Source organism: Peromyscus eremicus, chromosome 8a, assembly GCF_949786415.1.
Source record: "Peromyscus eremicus chromosome 8a, PerEre_H2_v1, whole genome shotgun sequence".
Taxonomy (NCBI): Eukaryota; Metazoa; Chordata; class Mammalia; order Rodentia; family Cricetidae; genus Peromyscus; species Peromyscus eremicus.
This window is the reverse complement of record NC_081423.1, coordinates 30,003,243-30,029,048: the sequence shown is the minus strand read 5'-3', so window position 1 is coordinate 30,029,048 and position 25,806 is coordinate 30,003,243. Positions and strand designations below refer to the sequence as shown.

At 42.6% G+C, this 25,806-nt stretch overlaps 1 protein-coding gene across 1 annotated transcript; it reads left to right on the top strand.

Moving 5' to 3' along the window:
* Positions 1 to 14,195: 14,195 nt before the first annotated feature.
* LOC131916549 (probable serine/threonine-protein kinase fhkB) lies at positions 14,196 to 25,214 on the top strand. The gene is made up of 5 exons (XM_059269903.1): positions 14,196 to 14,442; positions 18,141 to 18,202; positions 18,342 to 19,462; positions 22,600 to 22,652; positions 25,106 to 25,214. The coding sequence occupies exons 1-4, from the start codon at positions 14,196 to 14,198 to the stop codon at positions 22,643 to 22,645; spliced, it is 1,476 nt and encodes a 491-aa protein (XP_059125886.1). The 3' UTR covers positions 22,646 to 22,652; positions 25,106 to 25,214.
* Positions 25,215 to 25,806: the final 592 nt, after the last annotated feature.

The following is a 25,806-nucleotide window of genomic DNA, read 5'->3' as shown; positions in this document are numbered from 1 at the left end:
GGAACTCAGAAGGTTGAGACAGGAGAATTGAAAGAGTGAGGCTAGGTTGAGCTACATAAGCAATTTCCAGGTCATTCTGAGCAATGAGACATTTTCTAAAAAATGAACATGTCAGGGATAATGGTTCAACTAGTACTCCTAGCTCTCAGGAAGCTGAGGCAGGAGGACTGCCATGATTTCCATCCCAGCCTAGGCTGTATACTATTAGTTGGAGGTCAGACTGGATGCAGAGAACTGCAGGGCTTCCAGACTTGTTGGTTGGAGTCAGAATCTGTGAGATTGTGCTGCTCCCAGCTCCCATGCATTGTGTCCTGAGTCTTCCTGTGCAGAACCACCATGGTGGGGAGAATTGTGGACCAGTTCTGTGAATGTAGAATGAAGCTGACAGTCAGAAAAATGGGCATTATTGTCCTGAAAAATGGCCTACCTATCTGGGATTTGAGCAAATGGTCTGTTTTCTAGCCCAAATGGAGTCACCAATCAACTAATCTCTGTCTGTGTGGTTCTCACTGTGTGTGTCTGTATGTGTCTCTGTCTCTCTCAACACAGTGAATAAAGACACTTGACAAATAAGAAGCTTGTTCATTTTGTTTTATTGTTTAACATTAATTATTTTATAATGAATTTATATGTAAATGGCTATATAGGAAACAGTCAAGCCATGTAAGATGTGTATGGAATTATGATTGCCTTTCCCAACTACTCCCATTCCCATGTTCCCCCTCCTAAAGACCAAAAATAAAAAGCTTCTGCACACTTTGCTGTTTCATGGAAATACAGGCACATAGAAGAGCCTTTTTACATGTATGGATCTGCACCTTGATTTTTTTTTTTGGTTTTATTTTTTATTTTTATTTTTTAAAGATTTATTTATTTATTATGCATACAGTGTTCTGCCTACATGCATGCTTGCAGACCAGAAGAGGGCACCAGATCTTATTACACATGGTTGTGAACCTCCATGTTGTTGCTGGGAATTGAACTCAGGACCTCTGGAAGAACAGCCAGTGCTCTTAACCGCTGAGCCATCTCTCCAGTCCCCTGCACCTTGATTTTCTTAGTAGCATTGTGGCTGAGAGTATTCTATACTGGGTTGATCAATCAGGTTCATGATTTATATCATGGATATATCACATTTACTTACCTAGTTTCCCACAGGTAGACATTTAGCATGTTGCCAACATGTACTGTTATAAGCATCATTGCTATGACCATCCCTGTGTCTCCCTCCTGCCATCTATGACATACAGATGTCATTACTGCTCAGCTGTGAGCTGAGCTTGATATAAAACTCTTCAGTAAAAAGTGAAAGTAATTGGGCAGATCTAGGAAGACTGTTTCCTATGTGTTTGTTCTACAGTAGACTTCTACATCATCACTCCCTGCTGGGCTGGAGTAACTTGGTTATGGGAAAGTTCACCATAGACTTTAGCTGAACTCTCCTGACCTGCTGTTGACTAAGCTGTGGTGGAAGGAAGGCTCAGTGCTGAGGGTGAGGGTCCTCAAGGCCTGTCTGCTCCAGGCCTCAGTGAAGTTCTCTGCAGTTTTCACTGTTCCTTCCAACAATGACATCAACCATCCTCCTCAGGCTAAAAGTTCCCCATACACATGCAGCAGCCTCACCATCCTGGAAGTTCAGGTAAGGACTCTAAAATCTGACATTTCACACCATTCTAGCTGCTTCTTTCCAGTCAAGGTGTCACAAGGACACTCTGGGCAGGGCAGCCTGCTTGAAGCTAATTGCTTTACAGTAGCCTGGGAAGATACAGATCTCTTTGGATTGTTTATTTTCTTGTTGCTGTTGTCTTTTTATCCTGAAATAATTTGGATCTGCAGCAAATTTGCAAGTGTCCCTGTAATCGTCCAGTTCCCTCTAATGTCAGCATCGTACACACCATGGAACCGTGATCTATATGAAAGAGAGTAGCATGATACTTTTAACTGAACCATGTTCCTTACTGGCTGTCCTGAGATTGGTTTCTCAAATGTGAATGTTTTAACTGGGTGTGACTGCACATGAGTATAGTACCAGCACATGAGTGAAATTTTAGCACTAGGTGGAGATATTGGTAGTATGGTGTCAGCCTGGTTTACATAGTGAGACTCTGTTTTGAAATAAACACCAAGAGTGGGAACATAGTTCTATGATATACATAAGTAGATAAAAGTAAGTAACTAAATAAATAACATGCAAAGATTATGCTAATCTATACTGAAATATTAAAAAATACAAAATACAGTAAAAAGACAAACATGCTTGAAATCAGGTGCTTCAGAGCAGGAAGATCAAGAGTCAAGGATCAACCTCAGCCACAGAGACTGAGGTTCCTGAGCTACAAGAGACCTCATCTCAAAATAAATAAAAAGCAGCCAAACAAACTTCCAAAAAAGGTAGAGTTTTACTTTAATTGAGATCCCTTCATTCTCTGTCTTTCCCATTTAGCATCCCCTCACCCACCAAGGGAGATCTATGGAATTGCTTTGTACTTCTAGACTATTTCTAATACTAACACAATGAGGACTACATGTAAGCAGTTTTAATTTTCTACTATCCATTTTGAAAGCAAACAGTCTATAGTCCCTGAGAGATCGCTCAGCAGTTACTTGTACTTGCTTCACAATGATGGAGACCAGACTGAGCATCACAGCATCCACATAAGAAGACCCAACCCCAGGAACATCCAAATCCCAATGTTAAAGTGGAGAGGGGAAGACAGAAACCCCTGTGGTTTTCTGGCTTCCAGTGTGATCAAAAACTCAGGAGGCCTTGGTTCAGGGAGAGATCCTGACTCAAAGGAATAGGCAGAGTGATAGAGGAGAACACTAGATACCCTCATCTGTCTTGCATCTGCAGGTATCCATACCACATGCACACACGTGTGCATCCACTCCCACTTTAATCCACACACAAATAAATAAATAAATGTCTATAAATAGAAATAGGTGACATTACTTTTAAAAACAGACTTTCTTTAATTCAGAGTGCATTGTGAGACTGGTCACGTCAACACGGAGTAGATAGAAAATTCACTAGGAAGAATCCACACTCGTTCATTGTAAGGATTGGGAATTCAATGTGCATTTCACATTTATAACATCTCAACCCTGACTGGCTACTTCACTGTACTCAGCAGACACATGGGGCTAGGATCTATTAGATCCTGTGACCCACAGCACACCTCCCATAAGCCTTTGTTTGTCTGTTTACCCCAAAATGATCACATACTGTAGCTTCCCCTTTTCTTTTTGGATAGCATATTTCATTTAGATGAATATGTAGTGTGAGGTAAAATAAATGTATGTGGTCTATTCAACCAATTCCCTATATATAGATATTTTGGGGTTTTTTTTCCATTTCAATGTGGTTGAAAGATATATGCTATATACCAAGCCTATGCGCACTTAAATGTTATTGAGGTTAGAATTCTAAAGATGAACTTGTTTTGTCAATGAGTGTGATACTTTTTAAAACACTATAACTATGAAACAATAACATATTTTAAACAAATGCAGCAGTGATTATATACCTAGATGCATACATTTTTACAAAGCAATCATGTTAGAAATCAAACCAACAAAATTTCTGAGACAGTGTCTCTTATTCTTCATGCTGTCCCCGAAGTCTTTTGTAGTCCCTGTTGACCTTGAACTTTTGATAATTCTGCCTCTACTTCCCAAGTACCGGGGATTACAGGTACCACCGTGCTGGGTGTTGAACCCAGGACTGGGTCCATGTTGGACACTCTACTGTCTTACACTCCAGTCCCTAGAAATCTGAATTTTTATCTCAGCATGGTCCTTTCAATTTTGGTTTTGCTTTTCAAGTTTGTTTGAAGAATCCTGTTAAAGTGGGTGTGAGGGTGCACACCTGTAGTCTAACAGTCAGGAGGTTGGTGCATGAGGAGCAGAGCTGCAGAGCAAAAAAAATAAACAAACTAGCAGCAACAACAGATGCCCAAAGTGGAATCTCATCAGGTAAATCATCTAGGCCGAGCAATTCTCACGAGTTTTCTGTTGGAATCCCAGCAATTTTTATGTTCATTCATCTCACTCCTTTCTTCTCTCCCAGTTCTAGGAATCAGTGTCCTAACTGGGGGCCTCTACTCTATCTTGGTCTTCTAATTGTCCTTACTTGTCACAAGGCAGCCTAAGAATTTCCACTCTCTAAGATTATCAGGCAAGGTGTTGGTGGTGCTCGGGAAGTAGAGGCAGGAGGATTTCTGTGAGCTAGAGGCCAGCCTGGTCTACAAAGTGAGTTCCAAGACAGCCAGAGTGACCCTATTTTGAAAACAAACAAACAGACAAAAAGATTATCAATCACATTCACCTTCTCTGTTGTTGAGGACCTTTCAGCCATTGCCTGGAGGGACTGCCTTTGTCCTGCCTTTGCCAACCCCTCTTCATCCTCTCTGTTTCAGCCACACTGGCTGACTTTCTGTCTGCTTCTAGGACAGCCCGATTCTCCTGGTCCCTGCACCTATTCCATGCCTGTTCCCTTTTTTGGATCCTTCTCTCTGATGGTCTGAAGACCTGCCTCGTATCTTTCACTTTCCATCTTAAATTTGTTGTCTATAGCAACAATCTGTTTATCCCTAGTCCAGTTTATTTCTTGGGTAGCTTATTATAATCTACCCCTCATATCAAAATTAGTCACTAATACCATGCCATACCCTAGGAGTCTACACAAAGCTTGACTCACAGTTGGTAAAACCAGGGTCTGTGCTGGGATGGGAAGGATGAGCACAGGCCTGCTGCATTGCAAACCCAAGCTATGCACGACAGATAGAAAGAGTCATGAGCCGGGCGGTGGTGGCGCACGCCTTTAATCCCAGCACTCGGGCGGCAGAGCCAGGCGGATCTCTGTGAGTTCGAGGCCAGCTTGGTCTCCAAAGCGAGTTCCAGGAAAGACACAAAGCTACACAGAGAAACCCTGTCTCGAAAAACCAAAAAAAAAAAAAAAAAAAAAAAAGAAAGAAAGAGTCATGAAGTTTTCCCTCTAGGAAGTCAGAACGCAGAAGGGAATTCAAGTCCCCAGCAAGGGATTGCAGCAAGACCCAGTGAGCAAGGAGCAGCCCTGCTGCCACTACATTCTGAGGGACACAGGGAGGAGTTCTTGACCATGTCCTCCTTTTCTCTTCTCTGGAACCACCAATCCTCGGCCTTACCATTGCTTAAATTCAACAGACTCCTGTGGAAGAAGGATGGTCAGATGGAGCAGTTGTTCAAAACAAATGAACTGAGGGCATCCCGGAAGGATACACATAACAACCGTGCCCCAGATAAAACATGGTGACTGAAGGCATTTCTACTGGTTGAGGAATATGTGTGTCTCAGTGCAGCCTTTGTATTCATGGAATCTTCCGTCCTTCCACAAGCTTGCTGATGTCATCCTGGGATAATCTGTCTTCTTAGAAGAAGGGGAGGATTGGAATTAAGCTTAGAAAACTCCACTATGCTAATGAAAATGACCTTCCTTCTTTGTAACAATGCATACATAGTTGAGAGACTTGCCATTAAAAATTATTTTATTTTAATTCTATAAGGGAGAAATAAAAATTTCTCTTAGTTGGAGGGTACAGCCCATCATATGAGGAACACGAGGGCAGTTGAGTGAGACAGCTGATGGCATTGCACGTGTGTCAGGGAGCAGTCAGTGACACGTGCTGTTGCTCAGTTTGCTTTTCATTGAGAACAGACTCTAGCCCAGGGCAGGGGCCACTCGTTTGTGTGTTTATTTAATGCTTAAAGTACTTACCATGGCTTTGGAGATCTGTCCTCACACTTCAGAGTAGTTGTCCCTCTTTTAGAGGACATGACCTGTTCTCCCAGCATCCACACCAGGTGGCTCAAAATGTCCTATAAATCCAGCTTCAAGGAAACAGATGCCTTCTTATGACCTCCAAAGGAATTCATATTTGTGGCATACACACACACACACACACACACACACACACACACACACACACACACCAGGCACGCACGCACACAAGAGCACATACATGTATTTAAAATCTTAAAAAATCTAAACCTGTATTTAAGCTATGTTAGTATATTAGTGAGTCTTCTCAAATATTCGAATGATACAGAAACACAGAGCTCCAGGGATGGAGGGCTGGCTCGGTGATGGAGAGCCCTAGGTTCCGTTCCCAGCACCCTCATGACAGCTTAAAACTGTTTGTACCTCCAGATATAGACAATCCAAGGCCCTCTTCCGATATCTGTGAGCTCATCCAAGCATGTGGTGCACATAAATATATTAAACCACACACACAAACACACACACACACACACACACACACACAAATACACACACATAAATAAATTTTTTCACAAATATAGAAGAAGAGAATAGAGCTTCAAACTAAAAACTTTCTTTCATTCTGTTACACTGCCTAATACTTCAAAGAGTTTGGTGGACTCTTTCCATGGCATTCAAACATACCAACATATGCATGTATGTGTTTTACCATTGAGTTGTGATGATTTTACAAAACTGGGTTCCTGGGAAATAGGTTATTTTTTTTCACTTGTATTTCTTGAAAATATTTTACGTAACATAGTACCAGTAAAATTCAGATATTCTTCATAAATGTATATTGTTGTTAAGCAGATGGGCCTTGTGTAAAGTCCCCATCCATGACTATTTGACATACTACAGCATACACTTTATACAGGTGTTCCAGGCATCAGCTGAGGGCTCAGGAGCTGTGGGGGGCCTTGGAGTCTAGACAGCATTATCCATATGCATCATAAGTATTTTAATCTCAACATGGACTAGATAGGCAAATCACTAAGAAATGTTCATATTCTTCTACTTTAAGTCTTGTGAATTCAGTGTACACTTCCCATTTGTTACACATAAAAGCCACAAGTGAAGCCTTGTGTAGGCTCCTAAGGTGTGGCATGCTATTAGTGACCACTTTTGAGATAAGAGTTATTTTGTAATGGCAGTAACTGGACTAGGGATTTGTTGTTATAGACAACACATTTAAGCTGAAGACTGAAAGATATGAGGCAGCTTTTCAAATCATCAGAGAGAAGTGTTCTGAGAAAGGGAACAGCCATGGAATAGGTACCTGGACCAGGTGAAATCCTAGAAGCAGACAGGAAGGCAATGTGACTGAAACAGCTCAGTTTTAGAGGACTTTCCAGGCATGCATGAAGCCCTGGATTGGATCTCCAGTACAACACAATCCTAGGGAGGCTGCACACACCTGTGATCCAGCAGCAATGGAGGAAGAGGGATCAGTTCATGATCATCTTTGACTACAAGGGAATTTCAGGCCAGCCTGGATTACATAGTGAGAACCTGTTTCAAAACAAAACAAGAAACAAACAAACAAAAAAAACAACACCCAACTTAAAACTGAAATGATTGTCCTAACTCCATTTAGTTATGCCTATGTTATTAAATCCCTGTGACTCATCTGTCTTCCCCCACAATGGGTGTGGGGGCAGCATCTTACACCACATAGATGGTGATGGGCCAGAAGTTTTAGCCCCAAACAATTCTGTGCCCTTGTTCTCAGAGTCTTAAGAAGATCATTCATCATTGGCTGGTTGTTAGTTAATTTGCTTATTTGATTTTCAAGAGTGAGGACAGCCTCAAAATTCATAATTGCTTCTAGAAACACTTGCTTGAACAACATTTTGCTCTCTAATTGCTGGATGGGGAAGTAGTTGTACACAGTGGGCTGGATGTATTCTTTCTTCTGTACCATTCTGAGTACGGGCTGCTAGTAAACATATTAGAAAGATGTTGAAGGGCAGACCAATGAGTACAATAAGAGCAAGTGTCCCTTCTGCTCTTGCTCCAGGGTCTCCTGGTTTCTACAGTTGATTCTTCTTTCTGCAGCACTTTATTCAGCTGTAAATTGAGAGGGTTGGTCCAGGTGTTAAAGTCCCTCCACTCTCTAGCCATCTCCAAGGCAGCATGGTCCCCAGGCCTAGAGTCACACCTCAAGTGAAGATCTTTGCTGCAGCTTGGGACACAGCCCAGGGGCACATTAGCAATGCTCCCACCCACTGATGTCCTCCTCTAGTCTGTTTGTATCAGTGAGTAGATGCTATCTAGTAGGTGGATTAGGGAACTGGAGAGACTCAATTTTCACACAGAACAGGTGAAACTGTGGCCAGGAGATAAGGATGGAATTGTAAGAGAGCCTCCTCTTTATCCATAAATAGTTCTGGAAGCATCCCTCAGCATCAGAGGACTGGAAGGACAAACTGACAAGAAGTTTCCACTCTTTCTTAACTAACAGGTAAGCCAGGTCTTCTATAGACTCATGCTGGACAATCAGGATAGTGCTCTGTGGAGTTTCTGTACCATATGGAAGTACATATGGGATGATGTGGGATTGTATGTGGGACATTAGGACAATGGGGGGCGAGTCTTTAGACATTAGGGCAACTTAGCATCCAATAGAGTTCTTCAGATTCTTGGAAGGTGGATCCTCATTTAAATGAAATAATGGAATTTCATAGATGAGCTACTATTAAAGCCATCTTAAGCAAAGTTAATATGAGAGATAAGAAGAAAACTGTAGAAAACAGTTTGGTACTCCTGGTCTGTATAAGTAATACATAATATAGAATATAGAAATGGGACCAGGGAGATGAGGGCATAGATATACTACAGTGTTCTTCATTGACTCTTCTGGTTTGCAGATTAGATTTTGTTCAAAATATCTGTATGCAGTGTGAGGAAGAACCTCAGTTGGCTGCAGACATTTGAGGTTTTGTGTTAGTGGTGAGGTAGCCAAGGGCAGGAGTAACTAAATTTTGCTTTAGTTGGAATGTTGGAGATGGGAAAGGAATGTCCGTCCTGGAAGATAAATTGCTTTTAGACTTGGCCTTTGCTGTCCAATGACTGGGAAGTCACTGAATTCTTTAACTATGGGGGAAATTTTAGAGAAAAGCTTTAAAACTGTATTTTAAATGTTTATATCTGTTAAAGGGGTTCCTCCACTCCTCCCCAAGGCAGGAGCTGCTGGTGGCCGGGATCCTTCTTCTTGGGCTGTCTGTCTGTCCTGATCATGTACTTCTCACCACCCAGGTGCTGCTGGATGTACTTTCACTGTCCTAAAGCCCCTCCCACCCCTCCAACCCTCCCCTGTGTGTACTGGGACCTTAAAACAAGTCATATAGTATAGCAAATATGCCTCAGTGGATATTGATTAGATCCTCATAATTGTGAAGTCTTACTCTGAACTTTCTTCTTATTTCAGGTGCGTGTGTGTGTGTGTGTGTGTGTGTGTGTGTGTGTGTGTAAAAGCACAGCATTCAGGAGTCTATTCTATTCTTTTACCAATCAGTACTTGGGGGAAGATCTAACTCAGGCTATGAAGCTTAGCAGGAAGTGGCGTTACCCACTAAGCCATCTCTCTGGCCCTTGGTTAGCTTCCTCCTTCAGTGTGGAAGCCATCAGCCCACAGCTTCTGCAGACACCCTAGGATACCACTCATGTCTGAGCTAACGCCATTTTCTTCGGTGCTGAATTCTACCCTTCCATTGCTCAGTAAAACTCTGCTTCTACTTTGTCGAGAAAGCAACTCAAGAGCTGAGGCGAGAGGATGGTGAATTCAATACTAGCTTGAATACTCTTCAGATCACACATACACACACTGTTCAGTTTGGAGCTGGAGACTTACTTTGCAGCCGAGATTGGCCTGAATCTCATTGCAATCCTCTTTTCTTAGCCTACTGATTGCTAATATGATATGCATAAAATCCTTAGGTCTTATGTTTTTGTTTTCTTTTAAGACATGCCTTTATGTATCCCAGACTGGCCTCCAAATTGATAGGTACCTAATGATAACCTTGAAGTTCTGATCCTCTGCTTCCTAAGTTCTTGAATTACAGCCATACAGCACAATTCTGATTTGATGTGGATGATGGAACTAGGGGTTCATAAACACTAGCCCGCCATCTACCAGCTCATATACCCAGCTCCCACACTGGTACTTCTATCATTTAAACTTAGAAAGAAATAAACCTTAGCATGTTGGCAAATACTTTCTATCCCAGCCCTTGGGAGATGGAGGCATAGGATCAGGAGTTCAAGTCCAGCTTTGAGTCCCAAAGATATTGCACACTAACATGATTCAAACCCAGACTATCTCCTCCAAACCCTGTGGTGGGAACAGCTCCTCCCTTCTCTGCTGACAGCCCCTCCCGTCATGCACAGCTCAGGCCTGAGGAACTCATCCTCTTTAGACTCCCAGCCTACAGGAAGCCCAGTTTGCTCTGCCTTCTGGGCACACAAACATGAGTGTCTTAGTTTCATTGATCATGTTGCCTTCTGTTGTCTCTTCCACACTGAATTCCTGCCATGAACGCTAAGGTGTCCTTGCTTGTCAGCCTAGCAGTCAGAGCAGTCCCCAAATGGCACCAGTTCCTGGTACTCCCACCCCAGCAATGACTGTGTCCTTGTGAAAAGGAGAGTGTCTCCTGAGTCCCATACCCAGGCTGCCCCTTGATCCTGTGCATTGTTATCCCTCCCTGTCCCCTCCCCTGCCACGGACACTCTCCTGCATCTGGACCTTTGTCCTCCCTCTTTCTTCTCCTGTGACATCTCTCTCTGGTTGGCCTCATCTTCTTCAGCTTTGCTCACATCCCACCTTCTCTGGGAAAGCATTAGAAAGTTCAGTTAGGCCTGGCAAACCAAGTTAGAATTGTACCCACAGCCCTCCAGCCCTGCTGCCAACGCTCCCTTAGCTTGCTCTACACTCTCCTTGTTGTTTTTCTCTCTGTCCATGTGTTCATTCATGTAGGGTAAGAGTGTATCCTATGTTTTCTGGATTTTATAAGCAAATTTTTATTTCCTAGATAGATGTAAGCTACATGAGACAAAAGGTCTTTGATTCATTGATAGAGTGTAGATTCATAGAATCATATGTATTCTCTGAAGACAGGAAACCAATACATGAAATGAGTAAAATTTTAATATTATATTAGTATTGACTATAGTAAATTGGATACCTTGTAATTTTATAAATATATGATTTTAAAGTTATTATAAGCATACTACCATTTTTAAGATTTAGATTTATTGTTTTTAATTGTGTATCCTGTGTGTGGTGATGTGTGTGTGTGAGCACAGGTGTCCGAGGAATGTTTGGGTCTTCTGCATCTCCAGGATTAGTGGTGGTGAGCCTCCCAACATGGGTGCTGGGAACCTCTCTTAGTGTTTTTGTAAGAGCAGTGGACACTCTTAACCATGAGCTATTGCAGTAGCCTAATACTAATGTTTTAGTGAGAATAGTATTTGTTCATACTCCCTCTGTCTCAGTCTATTTGTGGTCACGGTGTACCTAAAATGAAAAACTTCAAAACCCTTGTCTGTATGGGACAATGTGCGTAGGCACAACACTTCCATTCTTCTCAGTCCATGGATACTAATAATGGACTTGACTGGGGCTTAGGGACCAACCACTGTGGCTGCTGAGCAGGAGCAGCCCTGAGTCCACCAGAGGGCAAGTGCACTGCCATTGGAAGACTGGTCCTTGCTTAGGGTTCTACCAAGGGAGATAACACTCTTATCTCCGCCTTCAAGCTTTCTATTTTCCAGCATTTTGTGCCAAGACCAGGAGTGAGATTGATGACTATATGTGGGGAAGGACTGGGAAGAAGAGGCTGTTTGGAAAGACAGGGGGCCCTAGCAGAGAGGCCTATGTGATTCATACATTCAGGATGAGAGACCTTCTCAGATACAGTGTGGTTGAGTGACATCCAACCAGAGTGTCTTCTCATTGTCCTTCAGGTCATCATCATGATGCGATCTCAAGTCTTCATTTTAGTCCTCTTACTCTTTCTCCCAGGTAAGTGAGAGGTGAACTAGGGGATGGCTAGGAGGACAGAGGTTTAGATAACACATTTCCCTGGGCTCTGTATTACAGGTTATGTAGTGATTAAAAAACCAGCATGAAACTGCAGCTCCAAAGAAATTTCTTAACCTACATGAATTTCAAAATTTATGACTAAAAAATAAGATCCACAAGTCTGTCAGGTAAGGGGTGAATATATGTACATGCATGTTACATTCAAGTAACGGTGAGTACATGTATGTGCATCCTATAGTCAAAGCCTGAGGGCTAGAGAAAGGACACGAAAGAGCACCAAACCTTCACTTGGCCTATATACCTTAAAAAGAAAAACACATTCATTTTCAATTATTTAATTAAAAAATCCTAATTGAGGGGTAGATAGTGAATTGAATATTAATTCTTTTGAGACAAGGTCTAAGGTAGCCTAGGCTGCCCACCCCACACAATAGACAACTGAGAATATCCTCAAGCTTCCCAACAGCTAAGATTATAGGTGTGAACATCTACACCTGCTATATATTCCAAATTTTACAATCTAACCTCTAGGAAGTGAGATTGTGGAAGATTGTTAATTCTTACCAGAAATTTCTATAATTTTCTTGTGATAGCATGTGTTATATTTCTGATCCTAAAAAAAGTATTAGGCAAAATCAAGTAATTAGTGTCCTAGTGAGATATATACACCTGTCACACACTAATTTTATAGAACAAGGAACGTGCTTTCTCCAACTAGATCCCAAACTCATGACCTAGGCCTGAATATAGGTGACTAGTGAGTGAATCTCGCAGTTCACGGTTTTGTGCTGTTTGCTTATTTGTTTATTCCTGTGCTGGGATCCAACTAGGGGCTGTTGTGGGTGAGGAGAGCCTGGTACCCTTGAGCTGCCTCTTCAGCCCTCAGCTCTCCTTTACTGGAGGCAATTGGAAACAGAGACTTTAATCCATCATCTCAACAGACACATATTAAAACTATTATTTTAGGTTTAAAAGCTGTATGGTTTATTTCTTGATTTAACATTCCAATTTTGTGGTCTCACTTTACAAGTGAATGTTGTTCACTTTCTGGAATGTTACCAACATATAAGATGGGATCCTTGTTCAGTTTTTTTTTCCTTAATTTTTTGAAGAACTGATCCTAAAGCCCCAGTCCTCCTGATGGTATTACAAAACCCATCCTGAGCTTGCCCTGGGGGTGCACATCTTTAATCCCAGCACTGGGGAGGTAGAGGCAGGCAGATCTCCGTGAATTCAGGCAGCTTGTTCTACACACAAAGTTCTAAATACTGAAGCCAGTCAAGGGTTACATAGCCAGACCTTGTCTCAAAAAACCAATGAAAACCATATGAGTAAACAAAAGCCGTTCTGAAAACTGATATTGAAGTTGGTAGAGTTCTGCCGTTTACCCACACACAATGCTGGAAACGAACCCTGGGCCCTGCTCTTTGTACAGGAGAGGTGACTAAAGTCAGTGATTTCATTGTCAGTAGCACTGAGGGAAGTTGGGTGGAGGGGCGGGGTGTTGAGAGCCGGCCTCATAAGCTCAGGTTGGTCTTGAATTCACTAGTTTCCTGACTTCACCTTCGAATTCCAGTTTGACAGGCACCCATCATCATGCACAGCTTCTGGGAAAGCAGTTGTAAAAGTACAAGCCAGCCTGGGCTACAGAGTAAGACCCTGTCTAAAAATAAACCAACAGGTCAGGCATGGTGGTGCATGCCTTTAATCCTGGCAGTCAGAAGGTAAAGTTAGGTGGATCTCTATGAGTTTTATGCTAGCCTATTCTACATAGAGGGTTCTAGGCCTGTGAGAACTACCTAGTGAGCTCTGTCACAAAAAGAAAAAAGAATGAAAGAAAGAAAGAAGAAAGAAAGAAAGAAAGAAAGAGAGGAAGGAAGAAAAAGAAGAAGGAAGGAAGAAAAAAGAAAGAAAGAAGGGAAAGAAAGGGAAATACAAAAAGAATTAAAAAGATACAGTGTGAATATAATACAGTGCAGTAAGTTGCTTTATCCACACACATGACCATTACATAATCACACTGAAGAAGAATAAGCTAACAGAAAATTGTTTATCACGAAAAGGTTAAGCTATAAAAAACTCTACAAAGAAAAATGCAAAGAGGAGCTGGTGCTGGAACACAGTGATAGAGCACTTATCTCTCATGCCCCAGGTTTAGTCCCCAGTTGAGCCAAAAAAGGAAAATGGGAAAGAAACGAAGAAGTAGAATCAATTGTAGGAAACTGTTGGGTGCTCATTCTCCAATTCCACCTTTTGATCACAGCTGCTGTGGATTCTTTCCCACAAGTGCATGGAGTGGTGGGTCACCCTGTGACACTGCCTTGTACTTATCCAGTGTCTAATGGACTCTCATCCATGTGTTGGGGCCGAGGGGAATGTGCTTCTGACACATGTGGACAAACACTTATCCGGACTGAAGGCCACAGAATCTACTATCGGACAAACAATCGCTACCAGCTGAAGGGGCAGCTTCTTCAAGGAGATGTGTCCTTGACCATAGAGAATGTCACTGAGAGTGACAGTGGTCTCTACTGCTGTCGGGTGGAAATGAAGGGGTGGAATGGTGTACAGAGACTGACCACCTCACTGCAAGTTCAACCAGGTAAGTGTGCCTTGTTGCTTTGCTAGTGATTTGTTCTTTTCCTAGAACAAGGAAACAAAGGTTCTTATAAACATGCTTGTGATTAAACACTTGCTTTTTATTATTTTTTTAATGACATAGTCTCATGTATCTCAGGCTGTCCTTTGATGGCCATGCCCTCCTGGTTCTCTAGCCTATTATAGCACTCTGGTCCTGATAATACAGTTGTGTACCACCAACTTGTTTATTTATTTGTTTAAGCCCTAAAATCAACCTTAATTCAAGATAATGAGCTAAGTCAGGACCCAGGTCCTAACTGTACTTGGGACAGTCATGTTTGTCCATAAAACTGCCTCCACTCTGTCTGTGGGAAGCTTCATTTAAGCCGAAGTGACTTGAATGAAAGGGATCCTCTGCCTCTGAGTTACTATCTTGTGATATTGAAACTCCTGTTTCTGTTTATTTGTTTTAACAGGGTTTCTCTGTGTAGCCCTGGCTGTTCTGGAACTCCTTTTGTAGACCGGGCTGGCCTGGAGCTCACAGAGGTCCACCTGCCTCTGCCTCCCAAGTACTGGGGGCGTGGGTTACCACACCCTACCAAAACACCTGTCCTCAACACTGTGAAGCACAACAGCTCTGACCTGAAAAGCACGTAATGTAGGATGCCGCTGTGCAGATGAGCTGGCTTCAACGAGGGTCAGCTGACCTTACTGAGAGCAGGTTACATCATAGATGGAGAGTTCCACTTCATGTCTGCCCTTCCTTGAGCTTTAAAAAGAGTCCTCACATCATGTCACAAAAATTTTATACACAAAAATCGCCACAAGGGAAAGTATTTCTCTTCCAACACCTGTTCAGTGATTACTAGTGAGAAATTCATAAAAGCCCCAGTTCTTAAAGTTTCCTTTTTGATGTGAACATCCTTTTCATAGAAGGAGTTGAATCATGAGGATGTACTTTCTGGTGATATTCCCTGATCTCCTTGGCTTACACTGACGATAGACATCCATTCTAACTTGCCTCCATTTTTAAAAATCCAGAATATCATTTTGTAATTGTTCAGCCTCTTCAGTTTCTTACTTACTTTCTTATTTATTATCTATTTATTTTTGACATTGAATCTCACGGTGTCGTATAGATGGTCAGGATCTCTACAAGTAGATCAGACTAGCCTAACTCACAGATCCAACTGCCTATCTTTTGACCCATGGGATCAAAAGCCTGTTTCACAATGTCCTGCTGCTTGAAATTATTTACAGTGAGCTAGCTGTTAGCAAGTGTAGAAAATATTTCACAGGCCAGTGTTTAAAAGTCCTCTGGCTAATCAAGGGGTTCAAAAATGACACTCTGCTTTATCTTTTAACCACCGTTTTTTAAAAAATAATTTCTTGTGATTCTAACACACGGAGCTTCCTCTTCAGGTGTCCTGGGACCCTCATCAGCTCCTTTAGATTTTCCCATCTACATGGGAGAAAAAAATGCCCCAGAGCAAGAGAAGGAAAGCTCCTGAGCTGGTGATTCTTTCCTGAGTTTGTTCTCACAGTGATCTTCTGACTAGATTGTTCACATGCTTGCTTTTCTTTCCACTTCAGAGATTTATACTCTCCAGGGAGGGTGTGTACTGTGCTCAGGCCTCTGCCCACATGTTAGACTGGTTCAGCAATCTGATAGTTTGAAACCAATAGTGTGAATAGTTTTCCTGCAGCACAGCCACACCCACTCCCTGCTAAGTTGTCAGCAGTGACTTTCAAATTGATTGACATGAGTGCTTGCTCTGGAACACCTATGCTCCGGTTCCTGAGTCCAAGACACTTACTATCTGGCCCTCTATAGGAAAGGGACTTGAAGGCCAGTGAGACAGCTCAATGGGTATCTTAGCTATGGTTTCTATTGCTGTGAAGAGACACCATGACCATGACAACTCCTATAAAGGAAAAACTTTCAATTGCGGTGGCTTACTTTATCATCATGGTGTGACATGATGATGCTCAGGCAGACATGGTTCTGGAGAAGGAGCTGAGAGTCCTACATCTTGACCTGCAGGCAACAGGAGTTCAACTGTCTCACTGGGTGTAGCTTAAGCATAGGTATGATACTTCAAATCCTGCATCTACAGTGACACACTTCCCTCCAACAAGGCAACACCTATTTCAAAAAGGCCATGCCTACTCCAACAAAGTCACATCTCCTAATAGTGCCACACCCTTTGAGGGCCATTTTCTTTCAAACCACAACAGTGGGTAAAAGTGCCTTGGTCAAGCTTGATTACCTGAGTTCAGTTCTTACAGCCTACTTGGTAGAAGGTGAGAACCAACTCCTTCAAGTTGTCCTCTGACCTTAACACATTGGCCATGGAAAATTACACACACACACACACACACACACACACACACACACACACATACGGGGGCGGCGGCGGCGGCGGCGGCGGGGGGGGGGGAGGGCTGGGCAGACAGAAAGAGACAGGGAGAGCAACAGAAATACAAATTTTTAAAATTTTAAAAGCAGGCTGAACTGTACTTCCACTAGTTTCCTGCATGTAACAAGTGAACACATTCCTTTTGGCGCACACCTTTAATCCCAGCACTCGGGAGGCAGAGCCAGGCGGATCTTTGTGAGTTTGAGGCCAGCCTGGGCTACAGAGGGAGTTCCAGGAAAGGTGCAAAGCTGCACAGAGAAACCCTGTCTCGAGAAACCAAAAAAAAAAAAAAAAAGAGAGAGAGAGAGAGAAAACTCAATTCAAGTGACATCACATCCATTAAAGAGGAGTGCTCAAAGGAGTTGTTCCCAGTCCCCGGGGTTTTATTTTTAGTTGGCAGAGTTAGGATGGACAGAAGCTGCTTAGGTGGAAACTGTCGGCTGACAAAAGTACTGTGTGTACCTTCTGGACTCCTCCACGGACTGTCCTTCCCAGCACTGAATTCCAGTCTGGGATTTCTGTGCACTCTCAGAACACCAGTAAGCTGTTTGGACTCACTCAGCACTTGTGATTTTTCATATTTGTGAATTACAGGTTAAACCTGCCTTGTCTCACTATCAGATCTGCAGTGCTTCAAGATCTGAAACCTCTTGGGCATTGCCCTGGTAATCTACCTGGAAAACTCAAAGCCATGAAGTATTCATACACAGAATATCAATAGTTTTTAAACCTACCTATAAGCTATAAGCTATGTATATAAAGTGTATGCATATGAATGCTACATCTATCCACATTTAGACTTGAGTCCTGTCTGTGAGCTATATGTAAATTTTACAAAATTTTCAGAATTACCCAAATTCTGAAACTCCTGGTACCAAAAATTTTTGGATAAGGAATATTCACACTGCTTCTCTTAGATTGGAAGAAACCATAGACGACTGTGTCTCTTCTCTACCCAAATGTGCAAATCATTTAGTGTTGGGCACGGGAACTCCTATGGACCAACTAGCCTAGTTAGCCTTATGATGCAATGCTATGTGGCGTGTCCTCTCAGAACTGACTGCATTGAACACACTGAGTCTGTAGTCTGTGGATGAAGTCAGTCACCACTGAGAGCAGTCCCAGTCCCCCATACCCTCTCAGCGTCACAGAGATGCTTAGAGATATCTGAGGACCTGACACCTGTCATTTACACAGTGTGTCCTTAGGAACATGGGCTCTGTTCTCAGATCCATGTTGTCTGTGCAGCTGCCTCCTATTGATGAGCCTATCTTTAATGCCCTGTCCTGCCCCATTCTAGTTGGTCAAGGACAAAGAACAGAAGTGCAGGAGACGAGCCTCTTTGGGGACAGCCTCTTCCTGGTGTGCTAGAGAGTGGGTGGAGTGAAGGATCTTCTTTCTTCTTGCTTGGCTGACCCTTACTTTCACATTGATTTCTAAATTCAGGAGTTCCAACAGGTTCTTCAAGGAGACTTACAGGTAGATTCAAATCTATCAATAGACCCAGACCTACTCCAATGAGTCCCATTACACCTCTAAGGAAACCCAGAATTACTCCAAGGAGACCCAGAACTACTCCAAAGAGACCCAGAACTACTCCAAAGAGACCCAGAACTACTCCAAAGAGACTCATCACTACTCCAAGGAAACCCATCACTATTCCAAGACCAAAAACAACCAAAAAACCCACAACTACTCCAAGGAAACCCACAACTACCACAAAACCCACAACTACTCCAAGAAGACCAAAAACAACCAAAAAACCCACAACTACTCCAAGGAGACCAGCAACTACCACAAAACCCACAACTACTCCAAGAAGACCAAAAACAACCAGAAAACCCACAACTACTCCAAGGAGACCAAAAACAACCAGAAAACCCACAACTACTCCAAGGAGACCAGCAGCTACCACAAAACCCACAACTATTCCAAGGAGACCCTCAACAACCATCAAACCTACAACTACTCCAAGGAGACCAGCAACTACTACAAAACCCACAACTACTCCAAGGAGACCAGCAACTACCACAAAACCTACAACTACTCCAAGGAGACCCTCAACAACCACAAAACCCACAACTACTCCAAGGAGATCAGCAACTACCACAAAACCCACAACTATTCCAAGGAGACCCTCAACAACCATCAAACCTATAACTACTCCAAGGAGACCAGCAACTACCACAAAACCCACAACTACTCCAAGGAGACCAGCAACTACCACAAAACCTACAACTACTCCAAGGAGACCCTCAACAACCACAAAACCCACAACTACTCCAAGGAGATCAGCAACTACCACAAAACCCACAACTATTCCAAGGAGACCAGCAACAACCACAAAACTCACAACTACTCCAAGGAGACCAGCAACTACCACAAAACCCACAACTACTCCAAGGAGACCAGCAACTACCACAAAACCCACAACTACTCCAAAGGGACCCTCCACTACCACAAAACCCACAACTACCCCAAGGAGACCCTCAACAACCATCAAATCCACAACTACCACAAAACACACAACTGCTTCAACAAGACCCACAAATGCTCCAAAATCAACCAGAATCTCTACCTCTACTCCTCCACCACCAGCAAACACACAGACTCCAAAACCAGGTAAAACCCAATGTGGTTCAGCAGTCAGAGGCTTTCTCATGGGGTGATGTAGGACATACTGGACAGCAAGAAAGTCATAAGTATGATTTAGGTGAAGGGTTTTTAATGGGTTCCAAACAATGACTTCACAATGCCTGTGATTCTCCAAACTTTTTACATGCACCCTCTGCTCTGCTGTAAGAATTTGAACATGGAGGACACCTGTCTCTCTATATGAGATTATCTGAGGATTCACTACTAGCCAAACAGGTAGATAATTGATCTAGGATAGCTGATGAGGATGGTGGGAATCTGGTCCAACTGGATATGACTTTCTGATGAAAAAATAAAGAATGACTGAGAACTAGTGTCAGGGTAGGGAGACTCTTGACCCTTTACATCCATTCTGGAATTCGTCCATCCAGCTGAGGCCATAGTTCAGGGAAGCTATTATTTGGTATTTCACGAGCATTAAGCAGTATACTACTTGCTTCATGATTCAGTGCTTAATTCTCAGACACTTGTGTCCTATATAGCTGTGACCTGTCCCTATTTTATAGTGACAGGAACTGACAGAGTCAGAAAGTTCACAATGGAACTTATGAAGACAGAAAGTGGCTTTGACTTTGTCCCTGTTCACTTGGGTTGGAAGCTGGTTCTTCTGAGTCCAGGGTCAGACCTCCTGCCATAGGCTCTGAGATTTATGTTTGGAAGGTTTGCCCTGTATTCAAATCTTCACTGAAGAAGACTCCATAAGTCTCCCTTTTGCTTCAAGGATCTTTTAATATTTGTGAAACAGGAAAATTCAAAAAGATGTTTTTTATACTGATGATTTTACACATTAGAGTTAAAGTCCTTAGGAAAGGTGGCATGTTCAAGCTTGGGCTGGAGAGATGGTGCCATAGCTAAAAGCAAGTATTGTTCTTGAGGACATCCTGAGTTGGTTCCAGGCACCCATGTTGAGCAGCTCACAAATGCCTGTAATTCCACTTCCAGAGGATCTGAGACCTCTGGTCTTCATAAGCATTTGCAATTAAGTGCAGAAACCCATACACAGATGGCATATGCATATACATGCAATTTAATATAAAATAAATTTTATGCATGTGCTTTGGCCGATACCCTAAAGTCCATATTTCAAATTCCCACAGAAATGAATTTAGACTTAATAGCAATGGATAGTTTTTTAGAGATGGGAAAAAGATTGGCATCCAAAGACAAAATGGGTCCAAATCTTCTACATCCAGGAGGGAAGGTAAAGTAGCAGTTAGAGGCACATAAAGCTTCCTACAACCCATCTGTCCCCTGAGGTTAAGGCTGGATTCTGTGAGCAGCCAAAGGGTCACTGATTTTTTGTTTTGTTTTGCTATCTGATGGGAGGTGTTGATTTCCTTGCCTCCCATTGGCCTGTGAGGACATCAACCAGGATGACTCTGAGGGACTGGGCTACAAGCTGAGGTTACAGAGGGCTTTAGGATATAATTGGGATTTTAGAGAATAGGATTTGTGAGAAAACCACTTTGCTGCATACACTGGAGAACTGTGAGATCTCTCAGGATTGACAGAACTTTTCAGTGCTTAGTTTCTGTCTGCTTCAGAGGATGGGATCATGGGCTGAGTTTGGAAAACATGGATAAGTTACTGACTTCATGGAAAACAGAGATTTAGAAAAGTAGTGACAACTGACATGATCATGTGACCAGCTGGGGCAGTATTCTCTGAGTTTTATTTTGTTGAGATAGGATCTTAACTTGGCTGGTATGGAACTCATGATGTAGATCAAGCTTTCCTTGACGTCACAGAGATCTTCCTGCCTCTGCCTCTGGTGATAAAAGGTGGTTGCCACCATGCCTGCCAGTGTTGAATTAAAATTTTATCTTGTTTCATATTTGAGTCGCTTACTCTTCCTATACCTGGAAGGTCTTGCTTAAGGTCCTAGGTCACAAGCAGAGCTCAGACTGTAGATGGTACCTAAACCTAGTAACTGCCTTTGGCTCCTTGGAAGTAAGCCTCCAGTGAGTAAAAATGTAAGCACTATAGTGTGAGAACTGAGGAGGCCTATGAGTCATCCAACTTCACTCATGCTGGGCAAAGCCCTTGGCAGTAATTGGGACTTCATAGACCTGTACTACTTCCACTCATTGTTTGGGCATCCTGTATGTGTGTGCTGCCAGCAGATCTGTCTGTCATTTGCTAAAATTACAAATGTATAATCATCTGACATGTGCTTTTTCAAGAATAAAATGAAACCTGGGGGCTTACTGTTAGGATATAAAGCATTTGTTTATTGCTGTAATTCAACAGAATAAGAATGCTGTACATATAGATTTTTGAAAGCATAAAAATTATAATTTGTTCTAAAAAAAAGGGTATCTCAGAAACACCCCAATATGTGAATGGAGTTTGGTGACTCTCCTGCCACACGAAATCCCAATCTTCACATCATGTGTGACACGTCAACTTGTGGGTGATATAAGTGATTGCTGAAGCATTCTGATCCAAGCCAAGGCACACTGATACATTGGATAAGAATACACACAAGCTGTTATGGATGTCATGGTAGTTCCACTGATTCTGAGTAGAGTCATCCTGACCTTTCAATGTGAGTGTATGGTCTTTGTGCGCTTACTATCCTTAGCTAATATAGAAGTATAGACAAGGTGAGACCTTAGACTGTTCCAAAACTAAGTGCTCTGGTTCCCTTAAATTTGTAGATATACTCGGGCATTTACATGTATTATCTACAGAGAGAGAGAGAGAGAGAGAGAGAGAGAGACAGAGAGAGAGACAGAGAGAGACAGAGAGACAGAGAGACAGAGACAGAGACAGAGACAGAGAGAAGAGAGAGGAAGAAGGAGGAGGAGGAAGAGGAGCAGGAGGAGGAGGAGCAGGAGCAGGAGAAAGAAGAGAATGAGGAGGATGAGGAGAAGGAGGAGGAGAGGAGAGAGTTTTCCATGAAGCCAGAACATAAAGGTTAAGATATACAACTTTCTAGATGAATTTAACAAAATACTAGTATTTATTGTGATCTCTGCGTGTCTGTAGTTTTTGATCATGTTATTTAAGTTTCAATCTATCATAGAAGCTATTGTGAATATGTGTAGAGTCTATAATGCAAATCGAACATTTTTCTAATGACAATTTTTATTCTTTTTTAGCAGTTTACACCAATACTGTGACATCTTCACACCGCCCTTGGAATAATCACACCGTAAGCATATCCCTCCCTGTGTTAATAGTGAGATTCACTTGTCTGTCTTCCTGGAATCATGTTGCATTTAAAGACTTTGTAAATCAATTTAGTTCGCAGACTTTTGTCTCAAAAGAAGAAGAAAAAATAGAAGAAAAGAAAAAGAGTCAGGCATAGTTGTTTATTCCTTCATCATAGGATTCAGGAAGCTGACACAGGAGATACCAAGTTTCGGGATAGCCGGGACTACCAGGTCAGCTTGAGTTACATAGCCATACTATGTCTCAAAGATCCCAGAGAGGGGGTTGGGGATTTAGCTCAGTGGTAGAGCACTTGCCTAGTAAGCACAACGCCCTGGGTTCAGTCCTTGGCTCTGGAAAAAAAAAAGATCCCAGACAGACAGTATTAAATGCATGATAATAAATACATTGAAAAGAAGAGAAGAATTTGACTCTAAAAATGGTATTAGGAAGCAACTTTGTTAGAGATATCCAATAAAAGATATTTTACAAAGCAATAGAGGGAGGTAAGGACAAAGAAAGAAACAAACTGACTGATTTTCTAATGGTTAAAATAAAAAGAATGAGCTAACTAGAGGAGAATAAATTAACATATATTTTTATATTCTAGTGCAGTATCAGAAACAATTGGGCCATGTAGAAAGTATTACTAATTGAGCAGACTTGTACTGTTTTTAACACAACCCTGCATGGTGAAATTGTACCTGAACTGAGTTTGGTTACCTGCAGTGCAGGCATCTTTACCAGCAAAAAGAAATACTTTAGAATTAAATTCAAAACAAGAAATAGCAACATCTGGATCTGAAGCTGTCAGTCTGGCTCTAGGTGCAGTGAGAACAGTGCATAGAGATACATTTGTGTGTTTGGGTCTAGGTTTAGGTTTCTTTGTTTTTGAGACAGGGGCTCCTGGAGACCAGGCTGGCCTTAAATGCTCTATGGAGTTAAAAATGATCATGAACTCTGGGACCTCAGGTTTCTACTTCTCAAGTCCTGGGATTACAGGTGTGCATTCCCATGCCTAGCAACAGCAGCATACATTTTAAACCTGTAGATCAACTTCCTGGATTCTATTTCATGAAGACATTGAAAAAAACATATGAGAAGATAATTGAGAAAGGATAACCACTGCTGCCATACATAATCAGGAAAAAGTTATGAAGTAAATGTCCACATGGGCATGGTGGACCTGCCTGTGATCCAGGCACTCAGAATATGTAAGCAGGAGGTTCAGAAGTTCATCATATTGGCTGCATAGTGAGTGCCAGGCCAGCCTAGAATACATGAGACCCTCTCTCAAAACCAACACACATTACTTTATATCCCCACAGTGTTTGTCAAGAAGGACCTGAGAATTCCCTTTCCCACTGAATATGTTTGAGGATGTAGAGACAGTGTTCACAGAGCTTAACTAACTTGTCCATGGTCTCCCTGATTAGGCAGAGGAGCCAGAATTGTGACTCCTGAGACGAGGCTCATACATGGGCAAAGACCTGGTCTCTGGTCCTCCCTTTCCTTGCAGTTAAACCCATCCCATGGGCTCTGTTTAGGGTTGATAGATGAGTGCTAAGCCATTAGAGGGACCTCACCTGCTGCCCAGCCTGTCTCCTGCTTATTCCAGTATGTGGTGATCCCTGATCACCTGCACCAGGGCACTAGGAGAGATGCTGCATTTGTGTCTAATCACGCGGTGTTAATCAGGCTGCATCCAGAAGCAGCTTCTTCTGAATGGTTTATAAAGATGTTGATTTTTGCCAGGCATAGAGACCCATGGCTTTAATCCTACCCATGGATTAGGGGGCAGAAGCATGTGTATCGCAGCGTTAGAATCCAGCCTGGTCTTCATAGAGCGTTCCAGGCTACCTATGGCTACAAAGTGAGAGAGAAAAAAAAAAAAGAATCCAGAATTGCCTTTTACAAGACGATAGGATCTGTGTGGAAAGACCAGGCTCAGCAAATGAGCACATATGAGCAACACCAGAGCATTGACTTAGATAGGAGCCACTGGTTTTCTCAATGGAGGAATAACCTACTGAATATTAATGCAGATATAATCCCTCACAAGATATGCAACCATGCTGTCACCTCCAACCACATAGAAAACACTTTCACCCTTCTAGACACTTGGAAGTGTGCATTGTCTAACATTGCACAGCTTAGTACCAGCTCAGGTTGTTTGAGTTTACTGGCATGTTCTACTCAATTTTATTTAAACACATGATCTCTCCATGTGACCCTGGCTGTCCCAGAACTGCGATGTAGACCAGACTGCCTTGGAACTCTCAGATGGTCTTCTGCCTCTGCCTCTCAAATACTGGGAGTCCAGGTGCACACTCCCACTTACTTGCATATTCTAGAGTAGCCACAGAAAATGGAGGGAAAAGTCTAGGTTGAGGGCCAGGACAGGTTTTCTGCTCATCTCATTTGGTGTCTCTTCAATGACTGATGTTTCCTTAGGAAGTGGTCCCCACACCAAACCCCCTGAAGATCCACACCAAGGGCCTCTATATCGGCATCTCCGTGTCTGTTGTGCTGCTGCTTCTCACGAGCATCCTGATGATCATAAGTGAGTAACTCTATCGAGCTTTCAGTGTTAGAAATGGGAGTGGGTCTTCCTGATTAATGATCACAAAATCCAAGGAAGGTTGACAGAGCAAAATCTTTTACCCCTGTAGCATGGTGCAAAGCCTCTTTAAATCAACCGAGCAAAGTGAGGGTCCTGCTGGGCCTTCACCTCTAAAGCAAAGAGGTTCTGTGCCTGTCTCTGAGTGCTTAGAGCTTGGTCCTCACATTCTTCTGAGACTGGCCATATAAAGCAGTGCAGTGACTAGGGAGAATGGCATAGATTTTGATGGTAGGAAAATGCTTACTCCATAGCTCTTCTTGCCAATGGAGTCTTCCCACATTTCTTTCAAGATGGCCCTTCCTCTGTCTTCTTTAGCCCTTTGCTAGAAGACAGTATGTTTCATGTGGGTTTCCCAGATCAAGGAACTAGAACAAGAATTCTCAGCCACTCTGGTGGCCTTCAAGCAACTCCATATGCCATGGAGTTCACATTACACATGACTCCTCTGTGTTCCCCAATCTAAGATATATATTGTAGTCCCCCCTGGATCACAGGGATATGTTAGGACCTACTGTGCACTGAGATTGTTTCT

Coding starts and splice junctions, on each gene's coding strand:
- LOC131916549 (XM_059269903.1), top strand. CDS start 14,196: ATGTGTTGGGGCCGAGGGGAATGTGCTTCTGACACATGTGGACAAACA. Junction 18,203..18,341: donor TTGGGGACAGCCTCTTCCTG/GTGTGCTAGAGA, acceptor ATCTATCAATAG/ACCCAGACCTACTCCAATGA. Junction 19,463..22,599: donor CACACAGACTCCAAAACCAG/GTAAAACCCAAT, acceptor ATTCTTTTTTAG/CAGTTTACACCAATACTGTG.